This window comes from Danio rerio, chromosome 6 (genome assembly GCF_049306965.1).
Source record: "Danio rerio strain Tuebingen ecotype United States chromosome 6, GRCz12tu, whole genome shotgun sequence".
In the NCBI taxonomy this organism is placed as follows: Eukaryota; Metazoa; Chordata; class Actinopteri; order Cypriniformes; family Danionidae; genus Danio; species Danio rerio.
This window is the reverse complement of record NC_133181.1, coordinates 57,428,236-57,447,500: the sequence shown is the minus strand read 5'-3', so window position 1 is coordinate 57,447,500 and position 19,265 is coordinate 57,428,236. Positions and strand designations below refer to the sequence as shown.

General features: G+C 33.9%; 1 protein-coding gene across 1 annotated transcript in view; it reads right to left on the bottom strand.

Moving 5' to 3' along the window:
* pkp1b (plakophilin 1b) overlaps positions 1-19,265 on the bottom strand; it is a 42,928-nt gene that overhangs the window by 11,446 nt on the left and 12,217 nt on the right. The window contains exons 3-8 of the mRNA XM_001338263.8: positions 17,607-18,037; positions 12,182-12,323; positions 9,831-10,035; positions 7,790-7,958; positions 3,673-3,790; positions 571-744 (exon numbers count right to left, since the gene is read on the bottom strand). Of these exons, the coding sequence (XP_001338299.2) occupies positions 571-744; positions 3,673-3,790; positions 7,790-7,958; positions 9,831-10,035; positions 12,182-12,323; positions 17,607-18,037 (1,239 nt within the window). The remainder of the gene's footprint in view (positions 1-570; positions 745-3,672; positions 3,791-7,789; positions 7,959-9,830; positions 10,036-12,181; positions 12,324-17,606; positions 18,038-19,265) is intronic.

The window sequence follows — 19,265 nt, the reverse complement described above, 5'->3', positions numbered from 1 at the left end:
AAATTAACACTGAAATAAAATAAAAATACAAAAATAAAATAAAATTAATACAAAAATAAAATAAAATAATATAAAATTAAATTGATTTAAATTAATTCCAATAAAATTAAACACAAACATAATAATAAAATCACATTAAATAATACTAAATTAAAATGCAATAAATACAATACTAAATAAACTAAAACAAAATAATTAATTAATTAATTAAACTAATACTTATTTGTGGCCAAGCAATTTAGAGACTAAACTAAACTAAAAATAAAATAAAATAATTTTTTTTAAATATTTGATGAAAAACAATAAAATCAATTAAATTAAAATAAATTAAACAACAATAATACAAAAATCAAATAATACTAAAATAAATTAAATTACATAAAAATGTAATAAAATTAACACTAAAATAAAATAATAACAATACTAAGTTAAATAAAAATAAAATAAACACTGAAATAAAATAAAAATAATACAAACATAAAAATAATGCTAAAATAATTTAAAATAATAACAAATAAAGAAAACCATTCATATTTAGGTATACACATGATAAAATATGAAGCCACAAACCTGCTTGAGTTTCTGGCTCTGTAACCTGAAGCAGATGATAGGACCAGCGTCAGAGGAACTGGAGCGGTTGTGAGACTGACTGGCCAGAGCGTTTATTTTGTTGAAGAGAGTCGGCATCTCGGTCTCCAGCTGATAGGTCAGGTTGTGCAAAATGCAAACGCAGTTCTCCAACGACTGGGTGCAAAAAGAGAACACAATATGAGGGTCATATCATGAATTAATATATAAATTCATTCATTCATTCATCTATTCATTCATTCATTTTCTTTTCGGCTTAGTCCCTTTGTTTACCAGGGGTCGCCACAGCAGAATGGACCGCCAACTTTACCAGAATATGTTTTACACAGCGGATGCTCTTCCAGGTGCAACCCAGCACTGGGAAACACCATACACACTCATTCACAAACATAAACTACGGCCAGTTTAGTATTTAGTTCATCTAATTCACCTATACCACGAATGTTTGGACTGTGAGGGAAACTGGAGAAAACCCACGCCACAGGGGGAGAACATGCAAACTCCACACAGAAATGCCAACTGGCCCAGCCGGGACTCGAACCAGCGACATTCTTGCTGTGAGGCGACAGAGCTAACCACTGAGCCACCGTGCCGCCCATCCATGAGGTATTCTGAGCTCAAATATTGTTCACACACACATTTTAAAGACACCTGAGAATACATCCAGTAAAACTTATGACCCATTAAAATGTTGACCTAAAATCTACAGTAAATCCTAGCTGCCGACTACACAAAACCACACTGCAGATGTTTTAAATAGAGCCAGATTTGACCTGGAAACAGTGTGAAGTGACCGTGACTGTGTGTGTTCAGCAAAAGCGACATGCAGTAAGTATTTATAAATCCTCAGAGACAGAAAATAGATGTTGAAACACGCTGGCGAGGTCTTGATTAAATCTGCTCGTCAATTAAGAGTGAGTAATGCACTGTTTCTCCTGCCACAACAATAGAGTTTGGCTGCAGGAGAAAACGCCTTGTGTTCATACACGCTCTCCTTCAGGGAGTTTCAACGTTTCGGCACCACTGCAGAATAACTTCATCATCCAAAAACAAAACACACTTATTAAATCATCTATGCCACACCAGCATTCTCCACCCAGACTTGACATCCATGCCATCCTAAAACTGCACGATTACAGAGAAAATAAATACTGATGCAAGAGTCACACACTTTAAGAGCCATTCCTTAAAGGGACAGTTCACCCAAAAATGAAAAGTACTCACTGTTTACCCTTCCTTAAGTGTCCCTCAAGCACATTAACTTTCCCTGAAGCACTCTTTGGTTTGATTTTGAACTTGAAGAAGATATTTTAAAGAAAACCTGTAACCATTGAGTTCTATAGTAGGAAAAGCAGATACTGTGAAAGTCAATGGTTACACGTTTCCAACATTTTTCAAACTATCTTCTTTTGTGTTCAATAGAAGAAAGTCAAACAGGTTTGAAACAACCCAAGGGTGAGTAAATGATGACAGAACATTCATTTTTTAGACAAACACAAAAATACTCATCATTTATTCCCCGTCAAGAGTTAAACATCTTTAGGAAAACACAACAGAAGATATTTTGAAGAATGTCAGAAATGTGTAACCACTGATTTCCATAGTGGGAAGTACAGATAATGTGGAAGTCAATGGTTACTGGTTTATAACATTTTTCAAACTATCTTCTTTTGTGTTCAATGGAAGAAAGTAGGTCAAACAGGTTTGAAACAACTCGAGGGTGAGTAAATGATGACAGAACATTCATATTTTAGACAAACAAAAATATGCTCATCATTTATTCAACCCTCAAAGGTTTAACACCTTTATGAGAACACAAAGGAGGATAATTTGAAGAATGTCAGAAACCTGTAACCATTGACTTCCATAGTAGGAAGTACAGATAATGTGGAAGTCAATGGTTACTGGTTTATAACATTTTTCAAACTATCTTCTGTTGTGTTCCATAGAAGAAAGAAACAGAAACAGGTTTGAAACAGCTCTAGGGTGAGTAAATGAAGACTGAATATTCCTTTTTTTTTAATGAATTTAAGTTTACTCTTCATTTATTCACCGTCAAGAGTTAAACATCTTTAGTAAAACACAACAGAAGATATTTTGAAGAATGTTGGAAATGTGTAACCATTGACTTCCATAGTAGGAAAAACAGATACTGTGGAGGTCAACAGTTACAGGTTTACAACATTTTTTAAACTATCTTCTTTTGTGTTCAACGGAAGAAAGTAGGTCAAACAGGTTTGAAACAACTCGAGGGTGAGTAAATGATGACAGAACATTCATATTTTAGACAAACAAAAACATGCTCATCATTTATTCAACCCTCAAGAGTTTAACACCTTTATGAGAACACAAATGAAGATAATTCGAAGAATGTCAGAAACCTGTAACCATTGACTTCCATAGTAAGAAATACAGATGATGTGGAAGTCAATGGTTACAGATTTATAACATTTTTCAAACTATCTTCTTTTGTTTTCATTGTTTTCAATTCAAACAGGTTTGAAACAACTCAAGGGTGAGTAAATGAAGACTGAATATTCCTTTTTTTTATCAACTAAAATATACTCTTCATTTATTCACCGTCAAGAGTTAAACATCTTTAGGCAAACACAACGGAAGATATTTTGAAGAATGTTGGAAATGTGTAACCATTGTAGGAAAACCAGATACTGTGGAGGGTCAACGGGTACAGGTTTACAACATTTTTCAAACTATCTTCTTTTTTGTTTAACAGAAGAAAGTAACTTTAAAAAAAAAAAAGTCACTTTTGGGTGAACTCTTTAAAGAGACATTTCATATTTTTAGGTGAACCGTCACTTTAACGTGTTTCAAAATATCTTCTTGCAATACGGTAATTCAAACCATTAGGATGAATCATTTTGGGCAATTCATTGAACGCTGATTTAATTTTCCTCTTTATTTTCAGCAGAATAAATCAGAATTCCTGAAAGAGTCCAGATTTTCAGTGATAGGCACATACAGTTCAAGACGAAATTATTAGTGAAATCCTGTGAATTTTGTATTATTTTCAAACATAACGGACAGATTTTGCACAGTGAACTGTATAAATGCACAAGTGTTTACCTGGTTATCAGGCATTCCTGCGGTGATGCAGTTCTCTGTGTATCGCATGAGCGAGTCGATCAGGCCTTTGCAGTTGCGCATGGACTGTCGGTTCGCCAGTTTGGATCCGCTCAGGTTGCTGTCGATAGACAGGAGAAACAGATGCACTTTTGATGTTTACTTTACTCCAGAATTCACAAAAGACACAATCAATCTGATGACAGAAATACATTAAAATGTACATTAATTTGATCAACCGAGCCCTGGTTGAAGTAACATTAGTCATAGTTCACGCGAAAATGAAAACTTCCCCTTTTATTAATTTCATTCCTCTGTTGAACATAAAAGAAGATATTCTGAAGAAAGTTGGAAAAAAATGTTATTTAAAATACAATAAATACAATACTAAAATAAACTAAAACAAATTAAAAAATAAAAATAAATCAATAAATCAATGAAAAAATAATATATAATAAATAAATAAAACTAATACTTATTTGTGGCCAAACAATTGAGTAACTAAACTAAACTAAAACTAAAATAAAATAAATAAATAAAAAATAATTCATGAAAAACAATAAAATCAATTAAATTAAAATCAATTAAACAACAATACTAAAATAAAACAAAACTAAAATAAATTAATTTAAATAAAAATGTAATAAAAATTAACACTAAAATTAAAAAATAACAATGCTAAAATAAGTTAAATATAAATAAAACTTCCCCTTTTATGAATTTCATTCCTCTGTTGAACACAAAAGAAGATATTCTGAAGAATGTTGGAAAAAATTTTATGTAAAATACAATAAATACAATACTAAAATAAACTAAAACAAATAAAAAAAATAACTAAATCAATAAATCAAAGAAAAATAAATAAATAAATAAATAAAACTAATACTTATTTGTGGCCAAACAATTGAGTAACTAAACTAAACTAAAACTAAATAAAATAAATAAATAAATAAAAAATAATTCATGAAAAACAATAAAATCAATTAAATTAAAATCAATTAAACAACAGTACTAAAATAAAATAAAATAAAAATAAATTAAGTAAAAATTTAATAAAAATGAACACTAAAATAAAATAATAACAATACTAAAATAAACTAAATATAAATAAAACTTCCCCTTTTATGAATTTCATTTCTCTGTTGAACACAAAAGAAGATATTCTGAAAAATGTTTGGGAAAAAATGTTCCTCCTAACATTCTTCAAAATATCTTCTTTTGTGTTCAACAGAAGAAAGAAAGGCAAATAGGTTTGGAACAAGTGAAGAATGACTAAGTGATAAGAGAAGTTTCAAGAGTTCACACTTTGATATTGTTTGACAACAACTGTTAGCAGGTTTGGCATGCTGTCCCGAGAGAGAACCCTGAGCTCAGAGATAGTTGAGCCCAGGGCTCCTGCTAGGTCCATAGAGCATGTGAGGGGAGTACGAGATCAGGTGGTTCTTGAAAGCTCTTGGATGGAAGGTTTCTTCGGAAAATGAAGATAAGGGAGTAGTTCTAGTTAGGCTACTTATAGTGAGTTTGGATTAATCTGATTGGCTATCTAATGAATGTAGATGGGTGGCCAGCTGCAGTCAATCATATCACAAGCTCCTCTCGAAATTAGTTTGTAAAACTTCACTTAATTTTTAAATGAACTATACATCTAAAACAAACTTACAAAAATAATGTAATATACACTGAAGGCATATATATAAAAGTTGAAGTGAGAATTATTAGCCCCCCTGAATCATGGTGGCGCAGTGGGTAGCACAATCGCCCCACAGCAATAAGGTCACTGGTTCGAGCCTTGGCTGGGTCAGTTTGCATTTGTGTGTGGAGTTTGCATGTTCTCCCCGTGTTCGCGTGAGTTTCCTATGGGTGCTCAGATTTTCCCCACAGTCCAAACACATGCGCTAAAGGTGAATTGAAAAGGCTAAATTGGCCATAGTGTATGTGTGTGAATGAGTGTGTACAGATTTCCCAGTTTCCCAGTGTTTGGTTGCAACTGGAAGGGCATCTGCTGCGTAAAACATATGCTGGATAAGTTGGCGGTTCATTCCGCTGTGGCGAACCCGCATTAATAAAAGGGACTAAGCCAAAAAGAAAATGAATGAATGCAATTCTATGCAAATTTTTCTGAGCCAGTTATTAAACTCTGTTTAAAAAAATCATCGTCATCATCATATTGATCATAATCAATATTGTTGACAATATCATACCATAGACACCATAATCAAAATTATGAGACTATCAGTACTTTTACTTTAGAAAAAAAGTTGTACAGGAAAAGAGTTTTTTAAGCATCAAAATCCCTAAAAACCCCTTACCCTCTTTGACCTGCACCTATATAATAATTGTTTTACATTTTCAAATGTACCATTTTGTCACATACTGCAAATTTACTGTATGTCAATTTGCATCTTACAGCTTAAGAACCGCCCACTTACACACAGACTATTGACATTTGAAGTGACCAATCACTGTCTGTATTGATTTTGACATTCCAAAGGTCATCAAAAACAAAACCTTGACAGAGAAATGAATGCTTAGGAATATCTAACTACATCACATAAAAAAATTACAAAGAAAACTTTAAATAAAATGAAGGCAAGAAATATATTACCAATAAATATATTACCATACTTAAATTACAAAATTTTTATTTGAATATGCAAAGTACTAATATAATAGTATAATACAATACAATACAATATAATATAATATAATATAATATAATATAATATAATATAATATAATATAATAATAAATAATATAATACAATACAATATAATATAATATAATATAATATAATATAATATAATATAATAAAATATAATATAATATAATATAATATAATATAATATTAAATAATATAATATAATATAATATAGTAATTAAATATAAATATAATAATTTGAATATAATAAATGAAATAATAATAATAATTATTATTATTATTATTAATATGTTATCTAATATAATAAATATAATATAATGAATATAATAATAATAATAATGATAATAATAATGTTATTAATAATAATATTAATAATACTTAATATTATTATCTAACATAATAAATAAAATGTAATAATACTACTAATAATTATTATTATTATAATTATTTATTAAACCTAATATAATAAAAATAATAATCATCATCATAATATTATATATATATATATATATATATATATATATATATATATATATATATATATATATATATATATATATATATATATATATATATATATATATATATATATATATATATATATATAATTAATATAAATCTTAGGTTCACTTAGTAAAGTGTTGCTATTGTTTTTTCATTCTGAAAACAATTCAGGTTTTGTTTATTTATTTAGCTTAATTTAAGATTTTATATGTAGGTTTATTTTTTTTATAATGAACACTGACTTTTTTTATCACTCTATAAATCTGAACAATACTGCCAAAGATCATAATCACATTGTTAGCATTAAAATGTCATATAAAAAAGGTGATATATGAATAAACCCATTGGTAATATAATAAAAAATAAATCTTAAGTTTATAGGAGAAGCTGAAATTAAGAATAACTCTCATTCTTTTAAACATATAAATATTGTATGCATTTCTAAGGCCGCAAAATCAAGGGAAAAATAGCGGAATTAAAAATAAATAATTGTAATATATATTTTTGATGTTTTTCATTCCAGAGATCTAATATAAGGCAAATAAAAATCCTAAATTGACCAGTACACAAAATCAGTGGTTTTGCTTGTCGTGTCATGCCCTTACAACATCGGCGATCTGGCAAACATCGCCCTAAAGGGTGTTTATAAGTTTGAACATGGCGAACAGACAAAAGAAAACACCAAAAGTTACATAAAGCCAGACAATCAGTTTCAGATCTGGCCAAATCCAGCAAGTGATTTACAGTTTTGTTTCCACTGAGCTCTAGGTGGTCTGTAGGTGCGCCAACATCAATACAAGACCCAGATAAAATATTTGAACAGCTTTACTGGTGAAAATATAACCTGAGCGTTTGATTCTGCAACAATGCCGCTATTATAAGAGCCGCTGGTGACGTTTGCCTTGTTTACAGCAGTCAGAACAGAGCCAATGTGTGTGTGAGTGATGTTAATGTTACCGTAGGCAAGCCGTGGCATTGCAGAAAACCTCTGGTGCCAGGCTTGTGTTGGCGTTGTCGACTGTATTGGCTGAAAACGGCTCTATAACTTTCTCTGTGAGAGCAGGCAGAGCCGTACGGAGCAGATCCGGCTTCAGACCATCTTCAGATGAAAGGTTCCACAGGAGACCTACAAACACACAAAAAAAAAACAATATGCATTAGGATTCAAGAGTGCACACAAAAACAAACCTATATAAAACAATTCAACAAAGCACAAACAAAACATTATAGAAAAACAACAAAATGCAAACAAAACTATATAGAAATAAATCAAAAGAGCAAAAACAAAACAATATAAAAAACAACAAAATGTCAACAAACCTATATAAAACAATTCAACAAACCGCAAACAAAATATTATCGAAAAACGAGAGTATGCAAACAAAGTCATATAAAAAACTAAAGAATGCAAACAAAATAAAAAAGAGCCCAAACAAAACAATAAGAAATTAAACAGAATGCAGATAAAAGAATATGAAAAACTATGGAATGCAGATAAAACAATATAGAAAACCAACAGAATGCAAACAAAATAAAATAAAAAATAAACAGAATGCCAACAAAATAATACAACAAAATAAACAGAATGCAAACAAAATAATATCAAACAATAAACATAATGCAAACAAAACAATATAAAAAATTCAGATGAAACAATATAAAACAACAACAGAATGAAAACAAAAATAATATAAAAAATTACCAGAATGAAAACAAAATAAAATAAAAAATACAGAATGCAAACAAAATAATATGACAAAATAAAACAGAAATGCAAACAAAACAATAAATAAAAAATAAAACAGAATGCAAATAAAACAATATAAAAGTAAAGCAGAATGCAAACAAAACAATAAATAAACTACAGAATAAAAACTAAATAATATAAAACACAACAGAATGCAAACAAAACAATAAATAAAAAATTCAACAGAATGCAAATAAAACAATATAAAAATAAAACAGAATGCAAACAAAACAATATTTAAAAAAACAACAGAATTCAAACAAAATAATATAAAAAACAGTGTGTGTATTATGTATATTTATTTTTATTTATAAAAACACACATGCATGCGTAAATTTGAGAAAAAGATTTGTTTATCTTTATATAAAATATATATGTATATGATACAAATTAGATATAAGTTATTATAGATATCAAATATTTATGTAACAAATTATTTTTTGTATAGTTTTGTATGCAAGTGTGTACATCATATACAGTTGAAGTCAGATTTATTAGCCCCCCTTTGAATTTTTTTCTTCTTTTTAAAATATTTCAAAAATAGTGTTTAACAAAGCAAGGACAATTTCACAATATGTCTGATAATATTTTTTACTTCTGGAGAAAGTCCTATTTGTTTTATTTCAGCAGGAATAAAAGCAGTTTTTAATTTTTTAAACACCATTTTAAGGTCAAAATTATTATCCCCTTTAAGCTAACTTTTTTTCTGACAATCTACAGAACAAACCATTGTTACACAATAACTTGCCTAATTACCCTAACCTGCTTAGTTAACCTAATTAACCTAGTTAAGCCTTTAAATATCACTTTAAGCTGTATAGAAGTGTCTTGAAAAATATCTAGTCAAATATTATTTACTGTCGTCATGGCAAAGACAAAGAAATCAGTTATTAGAGATGAGTTATTAAAACTATTAGAAATGTGTTGAGAAAATCTTCTCTCCATTAAACAGGAATTAAACATTTAATTATTAAATAATTCTGACTTCAACTGTATATATATGCAGTCTATATACACATAGGTATATTATTTCAAAACAAACTTTTATTTGGATGTAATTAATCCCGATGCATTCTTGACCAACAGCACTAACAATTTATAATAAACTTTTTTTTTACTCTTCTACGGTCCAGCCTCATGATCTGAGTGTCCTTGTTGACATGTCCCCTTATCTGTGTATGTAAGCATGCATGTATGTGTGTGTGTGTGTGTGTGTGTGTGTGTGTGTGTGTAAACAGAGCCGGTCTCCACCTGTCAGGTGTTTCTGTGTCTCAGTGTTAGCGTCGCCCAGCAGTTGTGCGGCCTGTTTGATTCCTCCACTTCGCTGCACCTCCTGTTTGTTGGGCAGGTTTTTGAAGATGGCGTTTCGCAGCGCCGCAGCCACCGTCTCCTGAACCTGAGGACTGGAGCTGCCCAGCAGGTCAACCAGCAGCGGCAGACCTTTCAGAGTCAAAACCTGAAACACAGGACAGACCAGAACACATCAGAGCACAACACACTAGCGTTTGCTAGACTGAAGCTTTAAATATAGCTGCTGCTAAACGTTTCTGCTCATAAAAGCTGGAATACCTCAGTAACTAACTGAAATGAAATCATTAATTGACTAATGATTAATTGACTAGCTGCGAACGGAAGTCAACTAGAACTATTTATATTAATCAATAATATTATTCATTAAATTGCCCATTAAATTGTTATTTATTAGCACCAACCACTACCCCAAACCTAAACCCAATCATCACAGTAAAGTAAAAACAGTGACTACACAGAGTATTATTCATATTATTTAATAAATTACTTATTAAAGTGTATTTTATTAAAGTCTACCCCTACACTAAAACCCAGCCATCACACTAAAGTAAAAACAGTCATTATGCAGAGTATTATTCATATCATTCATTAAATGATTCATTAAATTGTTTTTAATAATGCCACCCCTAAAGCAACCCTCACAGTAATGTATAAATATGAATTATTGTTGCAAATGATGCTATATTGATGTGAGTATCTGCAGCTGTATCCCTTCTAGACTTTGCCCCATGGCAGCGCCTGCTCTTCTGTGAATAATGTCAAAAGAATAAACTCAATTCAACGCAAGTTTACTTGTATAGCACTTTTCACAATAGTTATTGTTGCACATTATTGCATTACAATTAAATTCAGAACAGTTAAGGTTATTAATTATCATAACGGCCACTTTATTAGGTACACCTTACTAGTACCGGGTTGGACCCCCCTTTGCCTTTAGAACTGCCTTAATCCTTCGTGGCATAGATTCAACAAAGTACTGGAAATATTCCTCAGAGATTTTGCTCCATATTGACTTGACAGTATCACGCAGTTGCTGCAGATTTTTCAGCTGCACATCCATGATGCAAATCTCCCGTTCCACCACATCCCAAAGGTGCTCTATTGGATTGAGTCCTGGTGACTGTGGAGGCCATTTGAGTACAGTGAACTCATTGTCATGTTAAAGAAACCAGTCTGAGATGATTCACGTTTTATGACATGGTGTGTTATCCTGCTGGAAGTAGCCATAAGAAGATGGGTACACTGTGGTCATAAAGGGATGGACATGGTCAGCAACAATACTTAGGTAGGCTGTAGCATTGACACGATGCTCAGTTGGTACTAATGAGCCCAAAGTGTGCCAAGAAAATCTCCCCCACACCATTACACCACCACCATCAGCCTGAACTATTGATACAAGGCAGGATGGATCCATGCTTTCATGTTGTTGACGGCAAATTCTGACCCGACCATCCGAATGTTGTAGCAGAAAAAGAGACTCATCAGACCAGGCAACGTTTCTCCAGTCTTCTATAGTCCAATTTTGGTGAGCCTGTATGAATTGTAGCATCAGCAGTTCTGCTGCTGTAGCCCATCTGCCTCAAGGTAGGAGATGTTGAGCATTCAGAGATGCTCTTCTGCAGACCTCGGTTGTAACGAGTGCTTATTTAAGTTACTGTTGCCTTTCTATCAGCTGGAACCAGTCTGGCCATTCTCCTCTGACCTCTGGCATCAGCAAGGCATTTGTGGCCACAGAACTGCCGCTCACTTGATATTTTCTTTTTCGGACCATTCTCTGTAAACCCTAGAGATGGTTGTGCGTGAAACCCCCAGTAGATCAGCAGTTTCTGAAATACTCAAACCAGCCCGTCTGGCACCAACAACCATGCCACGTTCAAAGTCACTTAAATCACCTTTCTTCCCCATCGTCTTGACGTTGTCTACATGCCTAAATGCATTGAGTTGCTGCCATGTGATTGGCTGATTAAAATTTGCGGTAACAAGCAGTGGGTACCTAATAAAGTGGCCGGCGAGTGTAGTTACAAATAACTTTAACTAATTAACTAGTAACTAATATATTTTAACAGTTAAAGTTAATATACAGTATATATATATATATATATATATATATATATATATATATATATATATATATATATATATATATATATATATATATATATATATATAAACATGGTAAACCTTCAGATATATAGTATATAGTGCATGTTCAATGAACTGTGTTTGTGTGTATAAACGTGTATAATTGTCTAACATATGTGGTGTATTGATGCAGTTGTAAGTGTCCAGACCTCCTGCTTGGCCTTGTCATCATTGAATGTACTGTGCTGGATGTAAGACGCTCCACACAGCTGAACGTTTTCATCTGTACTGGACAGACAATCAACAGCATCCCGCATGGTCATATCAGACACCGGCTTCTCTAGGGTCATCCTGCAGACACATGAGGGATCGTTAATCCATTCAGCACATCAAAACCACTAGTCTTGTGGCAAGTAGCTGTGCAATAAGCAGTGGTGTAAAGTAACAAATTACAAATACTCGAACTACTGTAATTGAGCAGTTATTCTCATGATCTGTAATTTACTAAGTAGTTTTAAAGATGTGTACTTTTACACCTCCTTGAGTGTGTTTTTAGTGCAGTATCTGTACTTTTACTCCACTACTTTATGATTTCTTGTTTATGGGGATTAGAAAAATCAGTCCTGTGATTCCTGTCTAATCAAAGCAGTTTGGAAACATTTTAAGTGACTAAGAAGATGTCCAAAATCATCACACACAATGACCCAGAGACTGTTTAGATGCATGTCACTGATGAGAAGATGGTGAATGTTTTCTGTATAATGATGCAAATGGCTTTAAACACCCAGCAGGCACAGGACTTCAACATGATGTTATACTGACGATGTACCCCAACGTCATGAGTCCTTGCGTTTTGATTGGGACTAAAAATAGGGTTGACGTTAGAACTTAACGTCAGGACAACGATGTCAGTGTAAAACGTCGAACAGATGTTCCGTTTTGGTTACTTTTCAAGGCAACCTAAAGACAACCAAATATCAACATCTAATGATGTGGGAGCTTCATGTTGTGAGGGTGACATCTATCAGACGTTGGATTTTAGCTGCCATACCTAATGAATAAATGCGTTTATTTCTTCATTCAGACACGAGCGCAAGTCTGCAGAGTTTTCCCCACCGTGTCTATCATAGATCAGCTGTGGTCACTGCGGCCGCCTGTCGCTTATCAGTATCACTCATCTGTGAAGAGCCCAGCGTGCAAGAGCCAATTGCAGCCATTTTTGTTGAGGGTGTGACCAATTAAAGGGGTGTAAGAGAACTAGACAAGGATCAGAAAGCGAGCGGGATATTTATATTTGTTCTTATTATTTGCTATAAATGCTTGTGTTGTTTAAAGGTACAGTTTATATATCTGACTTTTTATTAAATGACAATATTAATAGTATATAAATATTAATATATTCATGCATTTTAATACAAGAATTGCTGCTGTGAAGAAAATATAAAACTTTTTATGAAAAGCATCGTCAGTGCACCATGATGCACCGAAATATCGCATTGAACCGATTCGATGGCATAATAATCGTAACTGAACCGAACCGTGAGACTAGCTAATAGCTAAATGAACGACAGAATGTCTAAACACATGTAAATTACCTGTAAATGCATCAGCTTTTGTATATTAAAGTTTTAGAGCATGATCCCTCAAGTGTGGATTTTTAAAATTGTTGCTTATCTCCATTTGGAGTTGTAGTTGCATTACAAAAAATGCAGTACAGACATGTAAACGCCTTAATCAAACTATTATTAGTCATGTAGAACTTTTCGCTGCATTTTGCAACAGGATATTTCATACACAGATGGATTTGACACTATTCTCTGCACTCTGCACCAAGTTAGTTAGCAAAGGACCACAGACAGATACACTTTAAAATGTGGAGGTTTTTTTTTTCTCCCATTTGGCATGCGATATCAAATTCCTTTCAAACAATAGTCTTCCACAAGTGCTTAATTCATACACACATTCAATACCTCAATACCCCAGTTTGTCATGTGGGCATGAATGAAATGTTCCTGCATGAAAGTGAAACTACCGAACAGCAATTAAAGTCAAAAAATGTAAAATTAAACATCCAAAATTACATGTGGATAGAAATGTGGATAGCGTGGTGACGCAATAACGTTAATCAAACTACAGTATCGATTACTGATGTCCATGTAAACGTAGTCAAGTAAAGAGTGTAATACTCGCTACTCTTGAGCACTTTTGAAAGGTCTTTTTACTCACACTTTGAGTAATATTTACAACAGATACTTCTACTCTACTTGCACTACATTTTTAGGCAAGTGATGTTACTTTTACTTGAGTAAGATTTTTCAGTACTCTTTCCACCACTGGTAATAAGACAGATAAAGTGCATCCAGGACAGAATAAAGCCCTTCAGTCTTATACAATAATGCTCCTCTTTGTGTCAGGCTGCTGAAAATTCTACAATAACAACATCCTGGATGTTTTTTTTTATTCCTACCATAAAAACTGTAAAGAAATAAAAATGAGATTTTTTTTTTTAACTATTACAAGCATGATCAGAGTAATCATGTTATTATTAATCATATTGTTATATTATATATATATATATATATATATATATATATATATATATATATATATATATATAATTATATTTTACTTTATATTCATTCAATCATTTTCCTTTGGCTTATTCCCTTATTTATCAGGGATCACCACAGCGGAATGAACCACCGACTATTCCAGCTCATGTTGTAAACAGTGGATGCCCTTCCAGCTGCAACCCAGTACTTCCCAACAAAGTTTCCAAAGTAAATTGCCCACATGACGTGCGATTTCAGAGCTGAAAATATTATGTTTGGAAAGCCTGCCTGGCTCATTGTGGTAAAAGGGCTCGATTAAATGAATCAAAATAAACTGTTCAGCTTGCTCCGGCCCTGAGTATTATTCAGTTTCCTCACTTCGAACCACAAGTTACAAGTAACAAAACACAATTAAATACATAATTCACAAGCTGAAGAAAACAAGGAGGCAGCCATTTTAATCGCACTTTCACTTGTGTAATGGAGGAAGAAACTGATCCATGATCCACTGATCCTTGTACTGACATAGTCCCTTACATCAATAGTCTTTTCTGATCCTTCCTTTAACAAACTGCCTAAGAATCCCCCGTTGTTAGCTTGTAGATTTCAGAAGCACTCAAACAGCACAAGGCTGGGCTATAATGCTGAGGTATTTTTGCAAAATTAAACCTCAACCACTGACTCTTCACAGCCTCATCTTTGGGTAGAGAAACACTAACTTTCCCCCTCACACTTCCAATAATATCCAGCTGAGGACAGCGTTAATTCAACCGGTGTCTGCTACAGTGTGTGTGTAGCCTCTTTTTCTTTGGTCTGTGTTAGTGGGTGGGGCCACAGGTTTAAATGTTAACGGGTTTGTGCACACAACAACTGATTGGAGCTTAAGTTTCGTATTCACATCACGGCTAAACCCTCGTTAGACTCGTTATCAAGATGATTTCTTTGAAGTACTAGGAGTCGACTCTTTTATAAATGAATCAATCATTTGAAGGGTTCACGAAACCCTTGATTATTATTATTTTTTAGATTTTAACAGATTTGTGTGTGTTGAGCATGAGTTAAGACAATGTTAGCACCTGTTAGCTTTAACTGTGGGGAAAACTGAATAGTTTTGAGCTTTTGACAGCTAATTTCAGCTTCCGGGTTTAAAATGATTTTTGGGGCGGATCAAAATCGGCGACTTAGCGCAAAACTGCAAGTGCAAAGATGACTAGTTGGTTTCTCATTATTATTCAGGCCCGGATTGGCTAACAGAGAGGACCAGGAGAGCTCCCGGTGGGCCGGTCCGTTTTTTGGCCGCGAGGGCCGGTGTTTCTAGCTGCTTGCACTCTCAGCAGTCGCACTTTTTTTTCATTTATTTATTTATTTTACCATAGCCTCACTCTTTTTATTCATTATTTTGCCGCAGCTCCGCTCTTCTCATTTATTGTCCCACAGCCCCATGAGCAAAATGCAGCCTGCAGGGTAATAATGATCTAACTATCATTCCGGCCACACAAGCATAATAGCGCCATTGTGGTCCAGTGGTCAGCACATTGCGTTTTAATGTCATCGATCCGTGTTCGATCCTCACCTGAGTAATCCTTTTTTTTTTCATTTTTATTTATAAGACATGTAAAACTGTAAGGTTGTTGAACATTTGAAGTTCTAAAGCAGCTGTTTTCTTGAAAAAGGAGTGATAGTGTGATTAGAAACTGAATTGGAAATGACGTTATTTTAATATAGTCAGTCATGACCTGAGGTGGGCCAGTCTGCTTGAAACTCCAGGGCTGAAAAGGAGTCCCAATCCGGCGCTGTTATTATTTATAGCGGAGTTTTCTTATCCTATGAGAAGAGCCGGCTTCTTAATTATTCATGACTGCACGTGTTTTCCGAAGGCAACACAGACCTGCCAGTGCCAAGCTGTGAGACACGGACCCACGGCACACAGTATTTAGCCATTCATGAAGGGTCGTATGTGTTTGTTTTCATGATCCACAGGGTTTGTTGCATGTTTTCCCCGCGATGCTGTCAGGGCTGATACAGCAAAGCTGTCTGTGTGCAGCAAGCTTTTTTGTCGGGAGAGCAGTATGAGAATTGGAGAATGGCGGACTTTGTCTTTTATCAAGAGTTCGTTTACATTTAGACACATCGCCGTGCTGCTGTGTTTGCCTAAATCATGTAGATTACCAACAGGGCTAATGGTCAAAATAGACAGGGCAAAAGAGCTGCTGCACTGAGTCTGCATTCAGACCTATGATTCAGACTAAGGGATTGAGGGAGAAGTCCTCATTTATAGTGTTTCTATGAACACGGTTATCTTTATAATGATTTAAATTGTGGTTATGTGTATATGTAATTACGAATAACAATTGTAGCAGGGCGTTAAACTACTGTTTATTTCTTTGCATTTTAACTTTGTAAACTATAAAATCATGCGTCTCCTTCAGGTTTCCGTCTCATTTTGTGAGCCGACTGACGACAGTTGTTGGCTCCCCTCCTTCTCCCCTGCTGCCCGCACCTACTCCTGCCCTCTGATCGCGGAGCTCCACGCCCATTATGATGCATCTTTTGAAAAAACTCTGGGGTAGACCTGAACCGAAAGTGGGGGGTGACATGACCCTTAAAATACTGTCCTCTTTCAGACTTAAGCTTTAGCTGGATATTTCACTTCACTTTGAGCTGTTACACGCTACATGGAAGGTCATTCTCAAAAACCCATAATAGGGGCTCTTTAAATCAAACTGAACAACCTATTTATTCTGTTAATGATCATTTGGCACCAGTTTTCCTTCAAGGAAATCACAAAAATTAACAACATTGGGTGTTTTCCAGTGATGGGTTGCAGCTGGAAGAGCACCCGCTGTGTAAAACATATGCTGGATAAGTTGGGGGTTCATTCCGCTGTGGTGACCCCAGATTAACATAGGGACCAAGCCGAAAATGAATGAATGAATGAACAACCTTAATTTTTGGGGGACCTAAAGTGCATGTGTAGCACCCGGAGGAAACCCACACCAACACTGAAAGAACATGCAAACTCCACACAGAAATGCCAAGTGGCCCAGCCAGGACTCGAACCAGCGATCTAGAAATGACTCACCCAGAAAAATCTTTGGCCTGTCCAGACCTGATCATGGACATTCTGGACTCTCCATTGGACTGCAGGGAGGATGGGCGTCTGCTGACGGCGTTAACCTGATTGCTGTTTGACATTCGGACAAGGGTGGTGCCGTTACTGTAACTGGAGGAGGGCATCTGACTGCCTTTCTCCCACCTCTGGAAGGTCTGCCGGCTGGTTTGGCTGCGTTGACCCGTGCTGCTCATGCCGTTGGTGGTGGGTTGGAAGCCCAGGTCTGGAGCGCTGCGGGTGGATTTGTTGTAGAGCTGGTTACTGGTCTTCTGCTGGGTGGAGACAGAGCCTTGAAATCCGTAGATGGAGCGATCGAATCTGCCGGAGTTGCTGTTTACTTGCTGTCCACTGGAGCTGCGGGAGTTGGTGGACTTGCGCAAGATGTTTTGTCTTTGCATGGCCTGGAGACACAAATGATTAGTTAGGTATTCACTCAGATTGACAAGGAGATGTCATGCTACACTTGATGATTATGGTTAAGATGAATTGTTTAAAAAAAAAATGTAAATAATGCACTTAGAAATGCAAGTGATTTATTAAAAACGATGACAGAATTAATGCAAAGAAAGTAAACAGCAAATGCTGAATACATTTAAATGCTGAATAGTGCATTTTAACTCTTGTGCTATCAATTGTGCACGTTTTAACAACAGATCTTCATGCAAGGTGAAATAACAATTGATATTTTAAAATTAAATGCAGAAAATAATAAAGGAAAAAAACGATATGCTAAGAAATTAAAAGAAAAAAGTGCATAAAATGAAAAATGTAAAAGAAAGTCTGATTTTTTTTATACAGTGTCATGTTTATATGGGTGATTATTATTTAAAAATGTAAATACTACAATAATATACTAAAAAACAACTTAATAATTAATGCAAAGACACAAATCAAATTTGCTATTTACATTTAAATGCTGAACTGTGCATTTTAATTAGTGCTTCACCTAAAAAAAAAAAAAAAAACTTTGCTGTTTGTTCAAACTACTTATTTAAAATGAGCTGAAACAACACAATTCTTAACTTTCTTGGAGGGGACAACTTAATTGATTTATGTTCAAGCTACTTACATTTGTAAAAAAATAAAAAATAAATAAATAAATTAAAATAAGTGAGCTTAAGTCCTTCATGTTGTGCCAACACAAATCGATTGTGTGGAACCCAGCATTTTTTAGCAGATTGCACATGTTTAAGAGTGTGTGCAACTACACATTTTAAAGACAGATCTTCATGCAAGCTCTCAAGGTGAAATCATAATTGATATTTTAAAAAAGAAATGCAGAAAATATTATATGCAAAAAAAATGAAATTAAAAAGACAAAAGGGTGCAAAAAATTACAAATGTAAAAGAAGGCTGATTTTTATTTTTATTTTTTAAAAAGGAAAACAATGCAAAAAATTGTGAAAATGTACTCTAAAAATGACAGGTTATTTCAACTCAATTTTGGAGGTAACAACGACTAATCCAGCTGCTGGATTTTTTTAATTTAAATGAATAGGACCAAATTTAACCCAATGTTTGGGTTAGTCCATATTATACCCAATTTGTAAATAACCTTAAAATAAACTGGGCTTTCAATAACCCAGCATTTCTTAGAGTGTGTAAAAGATTAATTCACAACTAAATGCA